At 48.2% G+C, this 19,294-nt stretch overlaps 5 protein-coding genes across 5 annotated transcripts; 2 read left to right on the forward strand and 3 right to left on the reverse strand.

Annotated features, from left to right (window-relative positions):
* Positions 1-2,909: 2,909 nt before the first annotated feature.
* On the reverse strand, positions 2,910-3,626 carry Triagg1_2705 (uncharacterized protein; the record flags this gene model as incomplete). The annotated part of the gene is made up of 1 exon (XM_062896916.1): positions 2,910-3,626. One exon carries the CDS (start codon positions 3,624-3,626, stop codon positions 2,910-2,912), a length of 717 nt encoding a protein of 238 aa, XP_062758322.1.
* Positions 3,627-5,345: 1,719 nt separating this feature from the next.
* On the reverse strand, positions 5,346-6,466 carry Triagg1_2706 (uncharacterized protein; the record flags this gene model as incomplete). Its single annotated transcript, XM_062896917.1, has 2 exons — positions 5,346-5,758; positions 6,205-6,466. 2 exons carry the CDS (start codon positions 6,464-6,466, stop codon positions 5,346-5,348), a joined length of 675 nt encoding a protein of 224 aa, XP_062758323.1.
* Positions 6,467-12,437: 5,971 nt separating this feature from the next.
* Positions 12,438-15,675, forward strand: Triagg1_2707 (CAZyme family GH3; the record flags this gene model as incomplete). The annotated part of the gene is made up of 8 exons (XM_062896918.1): positions 12,438-12,621; positions 12,682-12,747; positions 12,797-12,848; positions 12,899-13,182; positions 13,235-13,347; positions 13,395-13,534; positions 13,581-13,806; positions 13,855-15,675. The coding sequence occupies 8 exons, from the start codon at positions 12,438-12,440 to the stop codon at positions 15,673-15,675; spliced, it is 2,886 nt and encodes a 961-aa protein (XP_062758324.1).
* Positions 15,676-16,881: 1,206 nt separating this feature from the next.
* Triagg1_2708 (CAZyme family GH18) lies at positions 16,882-17,883 on the forward strand (the record flags this gene model as incomplete). Its single annotated transcript, XM_062896919.1, has 2 exons — positions 16,882-17,383; positions 17,435-17,883. 2 exons carry the CDS (start codon positions 16,882-16,884, stop codon positions 17,881-17,883), a joined length of 951 nt encoding a protein of 316 aa, XP_062758325.1.
* Positions 17,884-18,432: 549 nt separating this feature from the next.
* On the reverse strand, positions 18,433-19,217 carry Triagg1_2709 (uncharacterized protein; the record flags this gene model as incomplete). Its single annotated transcript, XM_062896921.1, has 2 exons — positions 18,433-18,828; positions 18,948-19,217. 2 exons carry the CDS (start codon positions 19,215-19,217, stop codon positions 18,433-18,435), a joined length of 666 nt encoding a protein of 221 aa, XP_062758326.1.
* Positions 19,218-19,294: the final 77 nt, after the last annotated feature.

The raw sequence follows: 19,294 nt of genomic DNA on the forward strand, positions 1-19,294 counted from the left end.
AAGGACAAATCTTAGCACTTTGTGATTGACAGTGCAGTTACTGATCAGAACAGAGTAGATCTGGGACTAGCTAAACCAATTGTTACAATCTAGAAGATATGCATATAATTAGTGTTCAGGCTGCATGGGGAAAAGTCAATGATGTTGCATTTATCCTAGATATCGCGCTCAGAAGCGCCAGACCATGTAGGTTTGGGAACTCTACTCTTGTGGTCTACCACAATACAACCACAGTGAAATTGTGCAAGACCAACTGGAAAGATTTGTGCAATTGGTAAGGCCGTCACAGGCTCAAGGTATCCTGGAAGGCTGGGGAGTAAGTTGGTTACTGCTTGAGAAAAACAGGCGCAAGATGAGCAAGCAGTGCTGCCCTTGTCGCGACAATTGAACGGAATTCTGCGCCACGAGATTTGTTTGAACAGCAAGTAGAATCAGAAGCCGTTTGTCTCTTTCGATTTGCTTCTATCAACATATGTTTTACGCATTGTGATTCGCTGGATCCTTTCTCTGCTGCCACCGTCGGCCCGTCGCCTCTGGACCTTACATGCCCAGCTGCACGCCGAATGCAGCGCCACGGTTTCTCCAGAGCTTTATTGGCGAAAAGGGCCTCAAAGCTATTCAAAGAGTTTACAATGGGCGTTTCTGCTTTTGCTTCAGTCATCTTTTGCACCGTAATTCAGCAATCTTCTCTGCACCGATGCGACATGCCTCTTCCTTCACGGACCCTTGCGTTAAGGCACGCTGATGCAGCTGCGCCGCGAACTCAACAATGGGCTTCGTTTGCCCAAAACCACACGAATGAATGCCAACCGTCTACATCAACCACCCACCGCATTTCAACCCTTTTGAACAGTCTCATACTTTCGAATTCACCGTTCAGCGCTCGCATGTCGAACCAAAAGCTTCTGCGTGCCTAGCAGTCGTTCATCGCCATAGCAGCGAGGCAATGCCAACGAAATACTCATCAAGATATGCACAAACGTTTGCCGGCATTGCTCTTTTTGATACAAACTGAGATAGTTGCCAAGGCAATCTATTGCGCTTCAGTCAACACGTCGGTGCTTGAGAGACAGCGCACAGCCAATCTTCACCATCATACCACTACTAAGAATACAATTCCGTTTGTGCAGATCGTCGTCAGGTCTTCAGACTAAGCTATTCCAGGTCCCCAATCGTTACTCACGAGGGTAATGATTATGATCCTACCCAGCATCAGGGATTCCAACAGGGAATAGACATCAATTCCAAGAAGCATCGAAAAACCAACCCCAACTAATAACCGACAGTAAAAATCATACACCCAAGTCGCCGATGACCACGTTGACGCGCATTGACTCACCTGCTTCACTCCACCAAAGAGTCAACCCGCTTCTTGATAAGACTCCGGAAGCTAAGTTCGGCAAGCATCCGTATGTGAGGTATCCTCTCTGCTTCCTAATGACTTCCATTACTCATGTTTAGAACGATCCAACAGGATCGACATCGTTACTGGTCCCATACCCACGAGATCGAACCTTCGAGTGTATTATTCCCTGAGTACACCAAGAGCACTACGTACTTTCGCGTGGAAGACATGACGCCGGGACAAGTACTTGGTCAGAGCAGTGATGAAGATGGCCATACCAGCGCACTCCATCAAAGAGGTGGCCGTACGCCTCGCGGTTTATATGTTTGAACCAAGAGCACCGACAGCATTGGGAATCTATGAGACGGTGGCCGGCGGTGACACCGACCATATGGTGACATCAAGCATTGGGACATGCGTGCCGCATTGGCCCCGGCTCAAAGGCGTATTCAGTGGAGGATGACAAAACTCTGGATGAAGTGGACGTGGCAGTCCGAGATATATGGTGTATGGGAAAGCACTTGATGCCACCAGACAGCTCCTTTCTACCAAGAGACCAAGCAATCCATTCCCATCTAGCGATCGGCGGCATAATGTCAACCTCAGTCACGGGTGCGACATCTCCTATGGGTAGTACCGTTCTGACATCAATGTCAACTTGCAACCAGCAACCAGAACCGTAGAGCCAAATGCAACGCCGACCCAGAATAAAGTCAATAATGCACAAGCCGCAACCGTGTAGCAGCAAAAAGGCAATTTTCTCAGAATACGAGGTTCAACAAGCCGTCCTCGACGAGCATCTGGCCATGAATTTCCGCGATAGGAGAGGAGGGTAGTAATTGAATACGGGTCTCGAATTGCCCGCAGCAAAGTCATACGGCTGTCCAGAAAAATGTTGTTGTTACCATTCCAATTTACCAGTTTACGATCAGAAGAAATACCACGCATGCACATAAGGTCATTGAAGCACTGGTCGCAGCTATATAATCATTGAGCAAAGCTACGTAGCACCTTTGCGAAATCGTAACCTGAATGCATCAAAACAGACCTCTGCAGGTATTCCATCGTTTGTCTTTCTTCCGTCATTCTCTTTTCTACTTTCTCTTCGCTCTTTTCCCCAAATCTAATCAGACGCATCTTTATTTCCCATTTACTGACAATAGGTACTACTCGTCATCCGACCTCTTTCTCTTGACAGGCCCGACCAGCGCAGGGGCTGGGGCCGGGGCCTGGACCGAGGGAGCAGCGTTGGAAGCTACAAGTATGCTCCAGTAGTCAAAGGATCTGATATGAGGTCAAGTGTCAGGTGGTGAACACAACGGCGTGCTTCTCAAGCCCACGGCATCTGTCTTCAAAGCCAGGAGCCCAGCCCAAAAGGCTCGAGCTGCTAGTGATGGGCCGAAAAGTTGTCTCAACATGGTCCAAGACAAATTCAAGGTTAAGATAGCAATGGGCAGCAAATGACACATCTAATTGTGCTTGATGATAAATGGATTACACATGCAATAAACTATCGTGGTCAGCACTTGACAATTGAATAGTAATAGTATCAGCCATAGCGCGCTCAGCCCTCCACTTTGCGTATCCCATCATCATCAAGCTCGAGATTTGCTTCATTATATTCATCATCGTCTGGGAGCTGCATATGCACCGTGCTCATTATCGACCCAGAAAACTGGGCTTCGCCCGCAGACTTACAATCCAACACATGACCACCACGGTCTCTCTCGTCGGAAATGAAATGTAGATGATCGCCCGCCACGCTGACTCCTTGTAAAAACTCTGGCGATCGAAATCCAATGAGACTTCCTCGGACATTGGTGAACTCGTAGGTCGTTTGGCGCTGGTGCAGCTCTGTGAGCTTCTCGTGCTTGTATTTCTGCCCATCTGCGGTTCGTACGGCGACTGACTCGAAAAGGCCGTCCAGTCGAAACGACAAATAGCGATTCTTGGTCTTTGGGAACAGCTTGGTCATGATGTCGGAGAGGCCGTGTTTGCTATCGAACGCAATGCTTGTGGTGACGGAGGGTTGAAAGCGCGTAACCATGGCGAAAGGAGCTACATCGTCACCGGTCGAAGTGTCAATCGTCACAATGGAGCCGTCCGACTTCATCTGGTAGACTTGGTTGTCCAGGCAGATCATCTCCCCGGTCATCCGGCGAAATGTGCCCAGCCCATGGTCGCCGTGCGTGACGAGCTGGCTATACGGGATCCCCGTTTCCCCGACGCCTTCCATGAGCGATGACACGACGGAATACTGGTACAGCTCATTGTACGCCATGGCTGAGTATCTCTTTTCGTCGTCTTTGATGCTTCACGCAGCGGTGATGATGAAACGGGCGAGATGACGTCTCCCTTGCGTTGGGTTTGTCGGGCTTCCGTCAACCGGCCGTTGACGGCGCCACTAGATCAAGGTTTCTCGTAAGTGCTGGCACTATTCGCCATCATATGCGCGCACAATTAAGCAGCCGAGACATGTGCGATCCTCCCGTCTCGGCTACGACGCTAGCGGAACAATGCGAAGGCGGCCATATCTTGTGTCGTGGCACGATATCTGGAGGGCGTGGCTGTTGGTGCTTCGGATTTTGTGCATTGCGATCGATGCGAGGGTCCTAGTCAGGATCATCAGCGAAACTGCACACAAGATCAGATCGTCGATTGGATTCGCTGCCAAAATATCTCACCTGGATTGGGCGCTTCATCCGGTTTCAACGTCCGGCAGAGACCTGAGTGATTGAACGACGGTGATTCTGATCGTTGACATTGCGATTTCCATTGCAGCAGACATTCTACCTCTTTATGGTGTCGACAATCCCGATGGACTGCGCATGGATCCGGACACTCTATTTTGCCGGTGCTTCTCGCGTGCTCCATCAACCGGGCCACCTGGCCTTGTCCTCGTTCCCTTCTTGCTCTCATGCCCACGGTTTCAGCGCCATCAGGTGGTTGCTCAGGGACAGCCAAATCATGTTCGGGAAGCCGGCAAGATGCAGCGACACGACAGGCAAACGGCACAGACAGACTCCGATTTGTGCATGAGATTGAAGGCTGTTTGGTGCAATGCAAAGTCGAAGTAGCATTGGATGGCTCTCGCTGTGAATAAACGACGGCAAGGTGCCTGTTGAGCCAAGGATGTACCAAGGCACCTCTCAAACAATGTCCAAGGATAAACTTCAACCCGCTTCCGCATCTCCAGGAACGACAAACGGCTGTGACTGTCATTGTCACCTGGGTTGACTGACGCTTAGCAACATTGATGCATTTCCATTTCGGCCACGGACCACCTAGCAGCAACAACACCGGCATCAAATCCGACAAGATGCTGCTCCAAGCTGATGGACGGCATCAACGTTGATGTTGTGAGATCGGAAGGCGGTGGTGAAGGAAAGGAGACAAGGGCCTGCCAGTCTGTTCCTCCTTCAACACCATCATATTCGACTCAGGTTTGCCCACCATTTTCCTGTGAGAGTCTTTTTGCCAATCGTTTTCGTTACAGTTATTTATTTCTGACGATCCTTTGTCGTCAGCTTTGTTAGTATTCCCTGCGTTACTCTGTACATGTGTTGGCTCTCTGACTTTGAGATAGATACCACATTCGACAATCAGGTGCGCCTCCGGGCATTTCCCCCCTTAATGTATGTGCTCCTTCTGACATCTTACAGATTCTGATACACATCCCAACTCTTAAAGGAAAATTCTGCCATCTTCTCGGCCCATTGTGCTGTTTTTTTTGTTGGTTTCCCCTTTGGTCGTCTTGCCTTTGTCTATCCTAACGGTGAAATAAAAACATCTCGTCATTGTCGTGGCCTTTGTGGGACCCCTTTTTTTACGCGGTATGTACCAATACATCTGAGCCTTTGAACTCGATGGCATCGTATTAACTAGGAGAGAAAGATGATATGGTGGTACGTTCACATGTCGACACTCTTTTCAACATGGATTTGGCTTACTGACACATCTTATAGCCGCATTGGTGGATGCGGAGGTGGTAGTGGCAGGTTTAATGTTCTTTGTGGTTGAAGACCGGTATCGAAGCGGACCCCGACAATAGACTAGACCACCGTGATCCCGTCCCTCTCCTCGAGATAGAAGAACGTTCTGTTTCGGGCCATCCTCCGAGCAATGCAGCGGCAGCAGCAGGAGATCCACCAGCAGCAGGCCCAGCTGATCCAGTAGCAGCAGACATAGCAGCAGACATAGCAGTAGACATAGCAGCAGAATCGGCTCCTCCAGGAGAGGCCGCAGCCAGATGTGAGGGGGGGTCGGGCAGGAAGACGAGGAAGAAGAAGAAGAAAGAAGAAGAAGAAGTGTCGGGAGCCTCTGAAAGGAGCAAGGAAAGACTAGAAATTTGGCGGTGTATTTCGTCTTTCTTTCTCCGAGACCACTGGACGGGGGGAGAGACAGTAAAGATATCTAGCGATAGTAAAAATATCCAGCGGTGGCAGAAAATATCTATAGTAGCGGTACTAGGTAGGTAGTAGAAACATGTAGCGGTAGTAGGTGTATGTAGCCGTAATCTCAGAGCAGTGGAGATGCATGAGAAAAAAATGCCAAAACTTCCCCCTCCCTTCTCTCCCTCCCACATCTCCGCCCCTCTCCTCTCGCTGTGCATCTGCTTCTCCTGTTGCCATTGCCGGGACTGGCGCTTTTATTTCTGACACGCCAGCTGATGCCTATTAGGCACATGTATTTTCGTTGTTTCTTTGTGCTGCTTCTGGGACGCAACTTTTTGGTCTGGCTGCAGCTCCACCATCTCCGAGCTCTTCCTCTTCTGCATCCTGTTGCTTCTGCATCACCAACTCTACTGGGGCCACGATGCCCATTTTGATTTCTTTCAGTTGCTTTCGGGGCAGCGTTACGTCTCGATCGCGCCGGAGCATGCCTCGGTAAAATGCCCTGGTATCGCCAGGTGAGCACGCCTTGAAGAATCCCCTCCCTCCCCGGCTGTCCACCTTTTGGGGGAATCTTCTCTTCAACAACATCATCATTCTCAGTAAGGTCCCCCCATCTCTTCACGATCTTGATCAGCATCAAGGCCAAACCATTATCATCACCATCACCATCATCATCATCACCATCATCATCATCGTTGTCGTCATCACGTGGCATTTTACTAACCATAGTGTATATAGTGTTGTTTTACAAACTCTCTCTCTCTCTCTCTCTCTCTCTCTCTCTCGCGCGCGCACACACAGTAAGTTCAACAATCCTACCTTTTCTGAATCAACAAACAGGCATTCCCAAACTCTTCTTCTGCCTTTCTCTCTGCTATCTTCATCCTCCTTATCATCGGCCTTATTCTCTATTCAGTTCTTTGTGCCAAGCCATTCTTGCATGTTTGTGTGTCCATTTTACTAACATTCTGCCACATAGATTTTACGTTTTTAACAATTTTCTTCTTCGTAAGTTTACCCATTACCCCCCAAAGAGTACTTCAACTAACGCACCGCAATAGAACCGCAATCATGACTGACGTAAGTTTTCTCTCTCGTCAATCCACCCTCATCCATCGACACTCGTCTACCAGCCTTCGTCTCCTGGTTTCAATTTGCCGTCAGAGTCTTCGACATGTCACTAACATATAGATAGAACAATGATATCGTTCATCTCTTCCGGAAGATAGTGGCCGCAGTTTCGGCCAACGGCAGCAATGCCACCACCCCCAACAATCCACGTATGTTCACTGTCACGTGACCCCACTGCACACCTAGCTAGTCCTCCTGCCCCTCGCTCTTCTGCTTAGCTCTTCTTCTCTTCATCCTCATCACATCCAGATTTCAGTCACATAGCTTGCATCCTGCATTCGAGCCTAGTGCCTTTGGTCTCTTGTGTTCTTCTTCTTCTTTCGTTTGCTTTCCTCGTGATCCTTTGCTTGATCCTTTGCTTGATCCCTCGCTTGATCCCTCACATTCACTGCACTTCCTATTGCCGGAAGCAAAGCTAATGTCATTGACACAGGATCTGGTTCGGGAGGAATGGGGAGGCCAAGGGCAAGGGCAAGGACGAGGACAAGGAGGAGTACGAGCCGGCCGCGGTATATTTCTTTGTATCTCTTTAGCAATCAACAAACTGGGACTGTTGCAATATGCTTTGCAAGCGTTCGCCGGACGCGGCGAGAATGACGCCCCAAAACCGGTGACTGTGGTGTAAAATCCGTGATCAACGTAAGCCGTCCGAGATCCCAGGCAGTAGATGGAAATCGACACCGTAGATGAAAGTAGAGATGGTAGATGAAAGTAGAGATGGTAGATGAAAGTAGAGATAGTAGATGAAAGTAGAGATAGTAGATGAAAGTACCTAGAGATAATAGATGAAGCTAGATGGAAGTAGATGGAACTAGGCTTATTGTTGTTGCATATCCAACTCTTCCTCTTGCTAAACTGGGGGCTGGAGAGAGAACCTGGAGCTTCTCAGCCTGTGCCCGCTGCTCCCGTTGCTCATCGGTCATCAGAGCCGGTTGGTCCCGTTCCCGAAAGACGGCGAATTCGCGCGCCATTCTCACCACGTCCAGTAAAAAAACCCAAGAGGCGAAAGTCTCCACGGCTTTGTGCAAGGTACGTGTGCGTGGGTCGCTGACGCTTAGCCGGCGGATCCTCTTCAGTGGGGTCGCATACCTGTAAGATGCCCCGTAGACTGCTGGGGTATAAAAACAACGCCGTCTCCTGGTCAAAGCCTCAAGTTTCTGTCGTTCTATCGTACTCAGCCTACAGGTAGGTACATGTGTAGACAATGCCCTTGATAAGTAAAGAAAACCTATTCCTCTCTCAACATCTGGTACAACAGTCGGCCAACGACCCAGTTTACCCGAGTGGTTAACTCGAAGAGCCATGGGCCAGGCTTGCCCTCTGCAGGACGCTGTACGGCAAATGAGGCGGCTAAAAGACGCTGCGCAGCGCGGGGGTTCGAAAGCTGGCTGTTCTGCCAATTTTTTTTTTTCTATTTTGCCCCATGTTTTTTTGGCATGAGAATTTGTGAGTTTCGTTCGATAGAGTTACGTGAATGCTTTTTTTTAGTTTAATAAAGGAAAATGGGACTTCTAGGGCGCTCGAATGAGATGTTGTGTTCTGGAGATGAATTGTAGATGCAAGCCCGCAGACCATTTTAGCGCCTGAATTCTTCCAAAGCCAAAGTAGTGGGCATGTAAGGGCGATGAAGAAACATCCTCGGCCCATTCCTCCCGAACCAGACCCTGCGTGAATGACATCTGCTCTGAAGAAGTGGCAGTGAACATACGTGGACTGTTGGGGGTGATGGTGACGCCACAGAATCTGGGTCTCAGCCTCGGCTTCAATTTGAGCTTGAGCTAGCTCTAAAGCATTCGCCTGGCGCTGTTTCTGCTGAAGGTGCCCGAGGCCAGTCGATAAGAGGCGTTTAGCCTCGCGGAGAAAAAGGGCGCCGTCTCTTTCAAGACCATTATAACCTGGAATTCGGATGGACCAACGACGGAAGTGAGCAATGCCTGTTTGACCCTCCGGGACAGTGGAACAGCTCGTGGCCAAGGCCGAGGTCGAGTAAGAGCCAGAGGAGGTGGTATGAATACTTTCATGTTGTTTCAGTCGTTTTTCGCCGTTCACTACAACAAACTAACAATACTTCCATGTGTAGTACAAAGCCACCGAGGTGGCCGTGGCAGGGGCCGTAGGCCCATGTACGTCAGAGGCATCTCGGGCCGAGCCGAGGACGGCGCGTAATCGCGCCACCAGTATGATATCCTCCTCAGTGGAGGTAGAGCGGCTTTAGAGGCAGATCCGCGGGAGCATGAGCTCCGTCAGCAGCAGCAGCAGCAACGGCAACAAGCCCGGGCTCAAGCACAGGCTCAAGCAGTTGTCCAAGCACAAGCCGACGCTCATGCTCTGGCACTGGCACAGGCCCGGGTGGTAGCAGAAACACAAGCACACGCTCTCCCGCCACCATCACCCACGTTCTCGCCGGCCCCGAGCGTCTCCAGGAGCCGGGCGAAAGCGGTCATTCGGCGGTTCTACTTGTATGTTAGTGGCAATGGTCGTGAACTGGCCCTAGCTGGTAACCAGAAGGCGAACGTATGGTGGCGAAGGTGGGAAACGTACGTTCGACATGACGGTTCTCGATTACATTGTGTTAGCCAGAAACTTTCACGTAGGAGATTTGGGTCAACAACAAAAAGAACAATCGTAAAATTATCAAATCTATGTGGCTGAATGTTACTAAAACAAGTGTCCCGTTAGTGGATGTCTCAAAAGACATCTCCTCATCGCCTTTGTAGACGGGAAAAACATCTGCACAGGAATGTTGAGGATACTCTGCGAGGCCAAGGTCGGCACAGGATTCTTCTCAGGGGAGCCCAAACGCGCGCTGAGCAGTCTTGGTGCAACATCGTGATGAGGGGATGGGTCGAGAGGGGATGTCTAGATAGAGGCTTCACATCAGCAATCAACAACAGAGTGTCATGGGGGCCACGGGGGGTACCTTCACTGTTCGGTGCTCATTGAGGAAGCCGGGTCTTGTTGAAAAGAAGCAGGGCTGGAGAATGGAGAGTGTCTCGTGGATTGCGTCTGTCGAGAGACAGAGGTCGAATGACGAGTAGTACCTATTGTCAGTAGATGGGAAATAAAGGTGTGTTTGATCGGATTTGGGGAAAAGAGTGAAGATAAGGCAGAACAGGGAACAAGGGAAGAAATACCAGTGATGAAATCTCTGCAGAGATCTCTTTGATACAGTGATAAGACTCTGAAAGGTAAAAAGGTGGAAGATGCAAAGATACAAGGCGAGTTTTAATAAAGCAAAAGTAAACTCAAAGTCAGATCTAGGGCCAACTGGTGATTATATACATATATTAATAGTAAGTACTCAGCCAACCGGTATATATTTAGCCCCCTTGGATTTATCTAGAGCCACCAACCGAACAGCTTCTCTTCCCGCTTTATAAATACATCCTGCTTATTAATATCCTTCCTTTCTTCTCCCTCCTTAGCCCTCTGCTGGTAAGTCTACTCTTAAGACTATTCCTATTCTCGTTCTTATGCCTGTGCCATAGCTTTAGCCCCAGCCTTGGCCTCGGCCTTAACTAAGGCTTAGGCTATGGCGTCGCCTAGAGTTTTTGCTTACTGCTTCTGCTTCTATAATTAGTTTTCAGGGGCTATAGAATAAAAAATATAAGCTAAAAAGCTAAACTTAGTTAATATTTACTTTTACTTTTTAAAAAAGGTTTTTCTTAAACTCTTTTTTTTAAAAACTATAATTTTTCTTACTATAATATTATAAGTAATAAAATTAAATACCCTTAAATAAATAAATATTATACTATTAATACTATACTACTCTATATTACTTATATTAGCCTAAGGTTAATTATAAAAGAATAATTAAGTAAGAATATACTCTTCCTCCTCCCTTCTCCCTCTCCTCTATAACTACCTAACCGGCCTGCTTATGCTGTTAGTATTTAGATGTAATTGTGAATGGAAGCGGATATTAGACATACCGCTACTCCCTCCTCTACCACCGCCGCCGCCACGCTGCTCTCCACCAGACATGGGCCAGCAGAATTTCTTACTTTTTATTGAAATGTAGAAATTGAAGTCTGAAACTACTGGAGAAACTCACGGCGATGGATAACAGTCCACATTCCCCACCGGATTGTTGCCAGCTGACGGCCAAATGATGGGAACTGGGCATTAAATATCGGATGGAGCCAAGAGAAGGTGATATCGCCAAGTCACGTTACCACGCGTAGGTACATGTAGGCAGTTGGAGTGACGCGCCAGTTGCCTGCCAAGCGTGCACCAGAAGTTTGTGATTTGGCCTTTCTTTCTTTTCTTCTTCTTCCAACTCGTCCATATTTTGCCTCCTGACTCCCCATTTCGCATCACAATCCTCAATACAGCTATGCCCAACCATTTCGAATCGAGCCCCTATCGCTTAGGTCGGCGAATTCGCCAAGACAGTGGGAGCCGTGGAGAGCTTTCATGAGAGTGGTGGCCGTGGTGGTTAGGACATTTGGGTGGATGCGTCAGGGAGGGATCGGAGAAGAGTGTGTTCTCAACGCCTTGTTCTTTTATTCACGATAGTAAGCTGACATCAATACTTGCTACAGATACTGCCGGCAAATGCAGCACCAGAACCAGCAGTACGTCACCTCCGTATTCCTCTCTTCAATCGAATTCGACACTGGCACAGGCACAGGCCGCTGCGGTGCGTCTCCCTTCCTCCCGCAAGTGTCTAGACGAGGACCAGGAGGAGTACGAGGCGGCCGCGCTATGTCTCTTTATATCTCTGTCTTTGGCATTCAACAAACAAACTAATAATTTTGCAATAGTCCAAGATGCTCGGCCAAATGGTAACCTGCAGTTTGTAACATGACTTACTGGATCGCCGTCATCTAGTTGCCCCCATTCGTCATTCCTAATACTCCAGCCCTGTGCCTGCATTGATACGTTACCTTGCTCAGGTCAATGCTACTCAAGTTCGACACGTCCTTTGTCTGATAGGCTGTTATCCAAGACAGCTGTCATTGCAATAGCAAATCAATACCCTATTCAAACAAACGTGGGTATGCAGTGTGACGCTTCTTAAAAGGTTATTTTTAATCATACCGTCTTGTTCATGACGTCGTATCCTTCGGGTTATTCTCCGGCGTCATTCTCTACCTATTCTGATTACACAAACGACAGGATTCAAACCATCGTCTTCAGGCTAATCTTGGCTCCGTACATGAGGCAATCATCCGGCATAGCTAGTATGTATTCGTATTTCCGTTTGACATAACCTTGTTTGCAGTCGGCTCATCGAACGAGGTGGAGATTAATCACGGCATTTGACTTGACAAGAAATATTCCGTAGGGTAATAGATCCCTGGATAGGGTGGTATTGTGAATGCACATCTGACCCGGAATTGCGATTCAATTTAGCCATAAACACCGATCGGACACCTCCCCGCATTGTTGATCGGATTGTCGATCCCCCATCTAAGCCCCTCATTCTCATAGCAATGTGCCATTGGCGGGCATCGTATGTACTGCAGACTCGGCAAGTATAAAATGTCGTGAGAAGAAGAATTGAGCTTTCAAGCTGGCCTTTGTAGAGTAGCCTGGTAAATGCAACCAATTGATCCGAGATGCTGCTCAAACATTGGAAGGCCGCAGCATTTTTGGCGATTTCGGTCGCCTCTCATGTTGATGCCGGCTTTTTGAACTTTGAAGGGCTAACCAAGCGAAGCAATGATGCAACGACAACTAAGCCAGCAAATAAAGATCAATTCATTGACTCTTTGATATCAAAGATGACAGTGAGCGATCTGGGTGAGTTTCAGATAATGGAAAAACCATCATGGCATTGCATAATAACGATATGGTTGGTAGTCTTGCAGCTGCATCTCATGTTTGGGGACGACATTGTTGGAAAAGATTCTCACAATGAACTTTATGGTAATTTCCATATTGGCTCTCAAACTAAGGGCACAATTGACAAAGATAGAGCAAACGATGCATCTTAGCCCGACGTCTCCCATTGGCGTGATTCATGATTGGTTTGTACACTTCCACCAAAATGCAATCGCCAAATCTCACGTTGGACCAGGTATCCCATGAACAAGTCATTCTTCAACTCTGTTCAGAAGCTCCAATTGGTCAAATCGCACGTTAAAATCCCCATGATGCTCGTCGAAGAATGTCTTCATGGCGTGGGGTCGTTCAAGCAATCGCTATTTCCGCAGAATATTGCAATGGCAGCGTCATTTGACACCGACATCGTGTACCGTGTTGGACGGGCCATAGGAACGGAAGCAAGGTCGATTGGAATACACGGTTGTTTCTCACCAGTCCTCGATCTCGCCCATGATCCTCGCTGGGGGAGAGTTCAAGGTTCGTAAGCTAGGCACTGGCGGCTTCTCAGCGGTGACTCACCATCTTCTAGAGGGATTCGGAGAAGACAAAGTTCTCACGTCGCATATCGGAGTTGCTTACTCTTCTGGCTTATCCAAGAACAAGTCATGGTCAGATCCTGATGCGGTCTACCCAATCATGAAGGTATGATTTGCAATGCTTTTGTTATGACTCTCACTAAGATGAACTAGCACTTTGCTGCACATGGTGCCGCTCAAGCCGGCCACAACACAGCTCCATTCACAGGCCTTGGAACTCGACAAATTATGGAAGACCTTCTAGTCCCTTTCAAAGCCAATTACGAGCTAGGAGGAGCCAGAGGAGCAATGATGTATGGACTGCGATTTATATATTGAGACTTGGCTAATGTCGCCTAGGGCATACAACGAGATTGATGGAATCCCTGCAGCGGTTCACCCAATGTTGTATCAAGCTCTAGAAGACTGGAACTTTGACGGGTTTACCCTGGCAGATGATACTTGCATGAGAAACATTCTCACACAGCACAAAGTGGCGAATTCTCAAGCAGACGCAATGCAGCAATGGTTTAATGCTGGCGGCATGATTGACTTTTATGATTGGGACCTGGACTCCTACCTGACTGTAAGCTCCATTGAGTCTCCTGAATTGATGGATACTAAATATCAACAGATCACCAAAGATCTTGTAGCCAATGGAACTGTGCCTCTCAAGACGCTTCAATCGCACGTTCGGAAAATCTTGGGCCTCAAATGGGACCTCGGCCTTTTTAAGAATGCCTACATTCCTGAAAACATTGATCCGATTGCCATTGTGGCTAGCCATCAGGACGTTGCACTCGAAGCAGCACACAAGACCATAGTACTGCTCAAGAATGACAACAACACACTGCCGTTGAGCGCATCATCAAACACAAAAATTGCACTCATTGGCCCGTTTGCTGACACCATCAACTTGGGAGATTATTCCGGCGCTCTCGGACAGTATCCTGCCAAGTATGCAGACACGCTTCGCCAAGGCATGTTGGGCCATGTGAGAAAGACCAGTCAATCGGGAGTGCAGATTACATCCAGCTGGGGCACAAACAGCTGGGAATACAACAACCAATATGTGGTTCCAGGTTATCTTTTGTCATCAAACGGGAAAACAGGCGGCCTCAAGGCGACGTACTACGGCACGACGAACTTCACTTCTCCAAAAGCAACGAGGTCGGAGGTTCCGGCCCAAGACTGGGGTCTATACCCACCACCAGGGCTTTCTTCCAACAATTTCAGCGCTGTATGGGAAGGTCAACTCGAATCGCCTACTGAACTAGACGTGAACGGATGGATTGGAGTCGCGATTGGGCCAAACAGCACATCGAAGCTCTATGTGGACGGCAAGTTGATTGCATCCAAGGGCTACGGCCCCCAAGGAAACGTTATTGGGACCATTGAAGGCTACGGATGGACGCAGCAGAATCACTCCATCCCACCTCAAGATGGTGTAGAGTTTACCTTCAAGAAGGGCGCCAAGCATCAAGTCCGTATCGAGTTCCAGTCATGGAACAACTACAAGAAGACGGCAAATGTCAACTCAGTCAATTCACAGCTCATTTTCTGGTGGAATCTGGTGTCACCCAACGGCGATGCCCTCGACCAAGCAGTCTCAGTTGCGAAAGACAGCGATGTTATCGTCCTCGCCGTGGGAGCTGCTTGGAATAGCGACGGTGAAAGTGGCGATCGCGGAACGTTGGACCTTGCGCCCAGTCAAGATGCTCTAGCCAAGAAGATTTACGCACTTGGGAAACCAGTGATCCTGGTGCTTGAGGGTGGAAGACCGTTTGCCATCCCCGATCATTACGAGCAGTCATCCGCCGTATTGAGCACATTCTTTGGCGGACAAGCCGGAGGACAAGCGATTGCGGACGTACTCTTTGGCGCTTTCAACCCCGGAGGTCGTGTACCAATCTCCGTACCGTACTCGGTTGGCCAGATTCCAGCTTATTACAATTATAAGCCGTCTGCTCGGGCTGCGCAGTACCTCGACATTCCGTCGGATCCCACATATCCATTTGGATATGGCTTGTCTTACACCACCTTTTCGACTACTTCTCCCACTGCATCCGTCCAGGGCTCAGGCTCAAAGAGATCCAACGTCGACGCTCGGGCGAGTGGCCAGAGTTTTGGCGGTGGTGACTGGATCACATTCTCAGTAGACATTCAGAACACTGGCTCTGTTTCTGGCAGCTACGTTGCCCAGATTTACTTACTGGGCCGTGTGTCAACTGTCACCCAGCCAGTTAAGCAGCTTGTGGGTTTTCAACGAGTGTATCTGAATGCAGGTGAGAAAAAGACAGTCTCCATTGAGCTGGAGGTTGACAGATATTTGATGATTCTGAACCGAGCGAATAAGTGGGAGCTGGAAAAGGGATCTTATACATTTGCTCTGCTGGAGAATGGCGGTACCAACGCCGACACTAGCAAGAGCGTCACTCTGCAATGTGTTGGTTAAAATTGTATTTAGGTTAGCCAGCCATTATATTGTATATCTGTCTTTAAGTTTCCAAAGGAGCGTTAAATCATGTTAATTGGGCTGAGACTCTGCAAAATATGAGAATTGTCGCAGGGGAGACTCAAATCATAAGAGAAGAGTGACCATGAAACATGATACGAGATTAATTCTACATCTTTAGCTAATTGCTCCGCGTCTGCCGCTGCCAAACCACGGCCTTCAGGGGCATTTTATGTAGATCTTTCTACAAAACACTACCTTGGACCCTTTGGGAGATACCCTTTTAGTTATTCGTAAGCTGAACACCTTGAAACAGCGGGAAACTGATTCTTGTCACAGGCACCGCGGAGTCCGTGGTGGACCTCTAGAGACGCTACCTTCCTAATAAGGCAATTAACATTAATCTGTGTAAGCCCTATCCCTCGAATAAAGACGCCACTGGAAACGACGATACTGTGGCTGAATTGCACGGTTTTCTAGCTTCAGTTCAGAAGGCCTAATGTCAGAATATAACTGCCAAGAAGATGGTAATATGCGCTTTTTGATGGTGGCATTCATGACCAGAAAATATTGCATCCATAATATCTCCCCCCTTCTTACCAAGCATTGAGATGTAACCTTCAAGCCGTTGGACAGACACAAGATAAGTTGCATTTACAATCCGATGTAATTTTTCCGTGATCGTCAGTCGCATCTGCCATAGGGCCGATTCCATTTGACCATTGTCTGCCATTCCGTCCTCCAACATTGAACAACTCGTAGTCCAACAGCGACCAGATTATTGCGCGTTTCATTCTAACAACACGGCTGCCTTTTAGCGTCACGTCCGCGCTAATACGAGAAAAGATCGACAACTCAAGCTGCTAAGCTTGTAGTACCCGTGCCTTAAGAATCTCCGGATCTGCATTTCTATCCTTTATTTGGCGTGTCGTAGCTATGGATTATGAATTTTAGATGGCACCTGCCAAGTAGCGTTAATTCGTCAACGACACTGAGATTCTGCAAAAGTCAAGAACATTGAAAACGTATATAACATCGTATACATCTCATCGACATGTATCTGTTCATCATACTCCATTGGACAACAACATCCCCTCTAGGGTTGTATATATCACATTCTTTTTGCCGCTCTTATAGGCATTCCCAAGTTGTACATACACATTATTCATTTCATTCTTTGATCCCAACTTTCACTCTCTTTACAAAATGTTTGTTCGCAACGCAGTCGCCATTACCGGCCTTTTGGCCTCCTTTTCCAACGCACTGCCCGCCAAGCGTGCTCTTGACGCTGGCAACGCCCGTTTGGTCATCTACTGGGGTGCTGAAGATGACAGCACAACTCTCAGCGACGTCTGCTCAGACGACTCTTACGGCATTGTGAACCTGGCCTTCCTTAACAGGTTCGTTGCTGCCGGTGGCTGGCCAGAAATCAGCATGAGTGGCTTGGACAACACGTCCGATGCTCAGCAGAGTGCTGGCGCGACTGGGCTCAAGGACGGCAGTGGCATTGCAGATGCTATCAAGCAGTGCCAGTCTGCTGGAAAGCTGGTTATTCTCAGTCTTGGTGGTGCTGATGCCGATGTCACTCTCCAATCGGACTCTGATGGAGAGAAGATTGCCGATACTCTTTGGAACTTGTTTGGTGGCGGCACTGAAAACGCCGAGCTTCGTCCTTTCGGCGATGTCAAGCTCGATGGCTTCGACTTGGGTATGCAATTTGAGCCTATGTAACATGGGCAACATGGCTAACATTGTTCAGACAACGAATCCGGAGACTCTACCGGCTACTTGGCCATGACACAACGCTTCAGATCCAACTTCCAGTCGGACACCAGCAAGACGTACTACCTCACGGCAGCACCCCAGTGCCCATTCCCCGATGCTTCAGAGCCTCTTGATGTTTGCAAGGAGCTTGACTACGTCTGGGTTCAATTCTACAACAACGGCGATTGTAACATTGCGCAGTCTGACTTTAAGAACTCTGTTCAGACATGGAGCAGCGGCATTGGCAATGCTACCCTGTTTATCGGGGCTTTGGCCAGCGGCGCTGATGGAGACCAGGGTTACGTTGATGCCGATACTTTGGTCAGCTCTCTTCAAGATGTGAAGAACATGAATCTTCCCAACTATGGTGGCGCTATGCTTTGGGAGGCTCAGCTGGCTGTGAAGAATGGAAATTTCCAGAAGAAGATTGCAGCCGGCTTGTAATTGTTATTCCGTATGTATGTTATAATCAACTGGGATTATCATATGTTGGTAAATGGATAAAGATACTTGTACATGATATCATTCTTAGTTTCTTAATGCTTATGATATAGTGATTTGACAACGCTTTTGACTTTTTGGCCACTGACGTTCTGGTAACTAACTATTATATGGTGATGTAAGCAGTGTATAATAGAATTGTTACGTTATCCTAGGAACAATCTCTATTGCCTTCTTCTTACTAATATCTCCATCTACTACCTCTGTTTCTCTGGTACTTGATATCACGCAAGTACACGTAAAGGCATGAAAGATAAGGAGTCCTCCTTTGTGTCAAATTATGAATTGTACATTATTTACGCCTTGATATATTCCCGCGAGTCATCGGTAAATCTTGATGTCAAATCATGATTCACATTATCAAGAGATTTGTTTAATAGGCTTCATGTATAGGTGATCAATTATTCATTACGTTTATATCATGTACAAATAGAATGTCAATCTGGGTATCCAACCGTGGAAAGGAAATTCCTATTCCATCCGTAAACCAACCTAGGACAGCAGGATGGCCATGCCGAAAGTGAAGGCGGCAATAATGCCAAGGGAAACCTGGACAGAGCCTGCACCGGAGCAAGTGTTTGATCGCTTATACCCGTTTCCGTTGCCAGTGTTGCTGCTGACAGTGCAAGAAGTCGTGGCGGCAGCAGGAGCAGAGGTTGTCGTGGTGCTGGATGTGTCGGCGACAAGTTGACCACCAAAGACCGAGGCAGGGTTCGAGGCACTCTTCACATTCTTGGCAGCACTCCGGTAAGCCGCAAGAGTATTGCCGGAACTGGGGCCATTGACCACCCCCGACATTCCCGAATTTTTGCAGTGCGAGAATGTGTTTTGTGCGCAGTAGAAGAAGATGGGGTCGGTGGAGTTGACCTTGACTTGGAAGCTCTCGTCCTATGAAACACCGTCAGCTGAGATCCCAACGCATACAGACACAGAGATCGGTATTTTTCGAATGAGAAACTCGTTGGAAAACACAGAAATGCCCTGAGAATGTGTATGGTTTAACGTACCGCCTCTCCACTGCCCCCAGAAACAGGCATGAAGCCGGAGAAAAAGCCACCCGTCTTGGCCGGAGCACAAGGATTCGCAAAGTCGCCCATCACAACGGAATGGTTAATGGCGTGGAAGTGAAAGTCGAGGATATCCCCGACCTTTGCCGTCACACTGTCAGGGGAAAAGGCCAAAGCATTGTTTTGTCCAACATCGATTCGGATCGTCTCTGCATTGACTTGGGAAGCCAGCGCCATGACGGCGGCGGTAGCGAGAGTTGTAGCACGCATTGTAGCTGTTAAGGAGTGGAATTGAGTATATCAAACAATTCAAGACTGGAATATGCTGCCGCTTTGATTCTTTGCTC

The sequence above is a fragment of the Trichoderma aggressivum genome, assembly GCF_033847375.1.
Source record: "Trichoderma aggressivum f. europaeum strain CBS 100526 chromosome Unknown scaffold_007, whole genome shotgun sequence".
NCBI lineage: Eukaryota > Fungi > Ascomycota > Sordariomycetes > Hypocreales > Hypocreaceae > Trichoderma > Trichoderma aggressivum.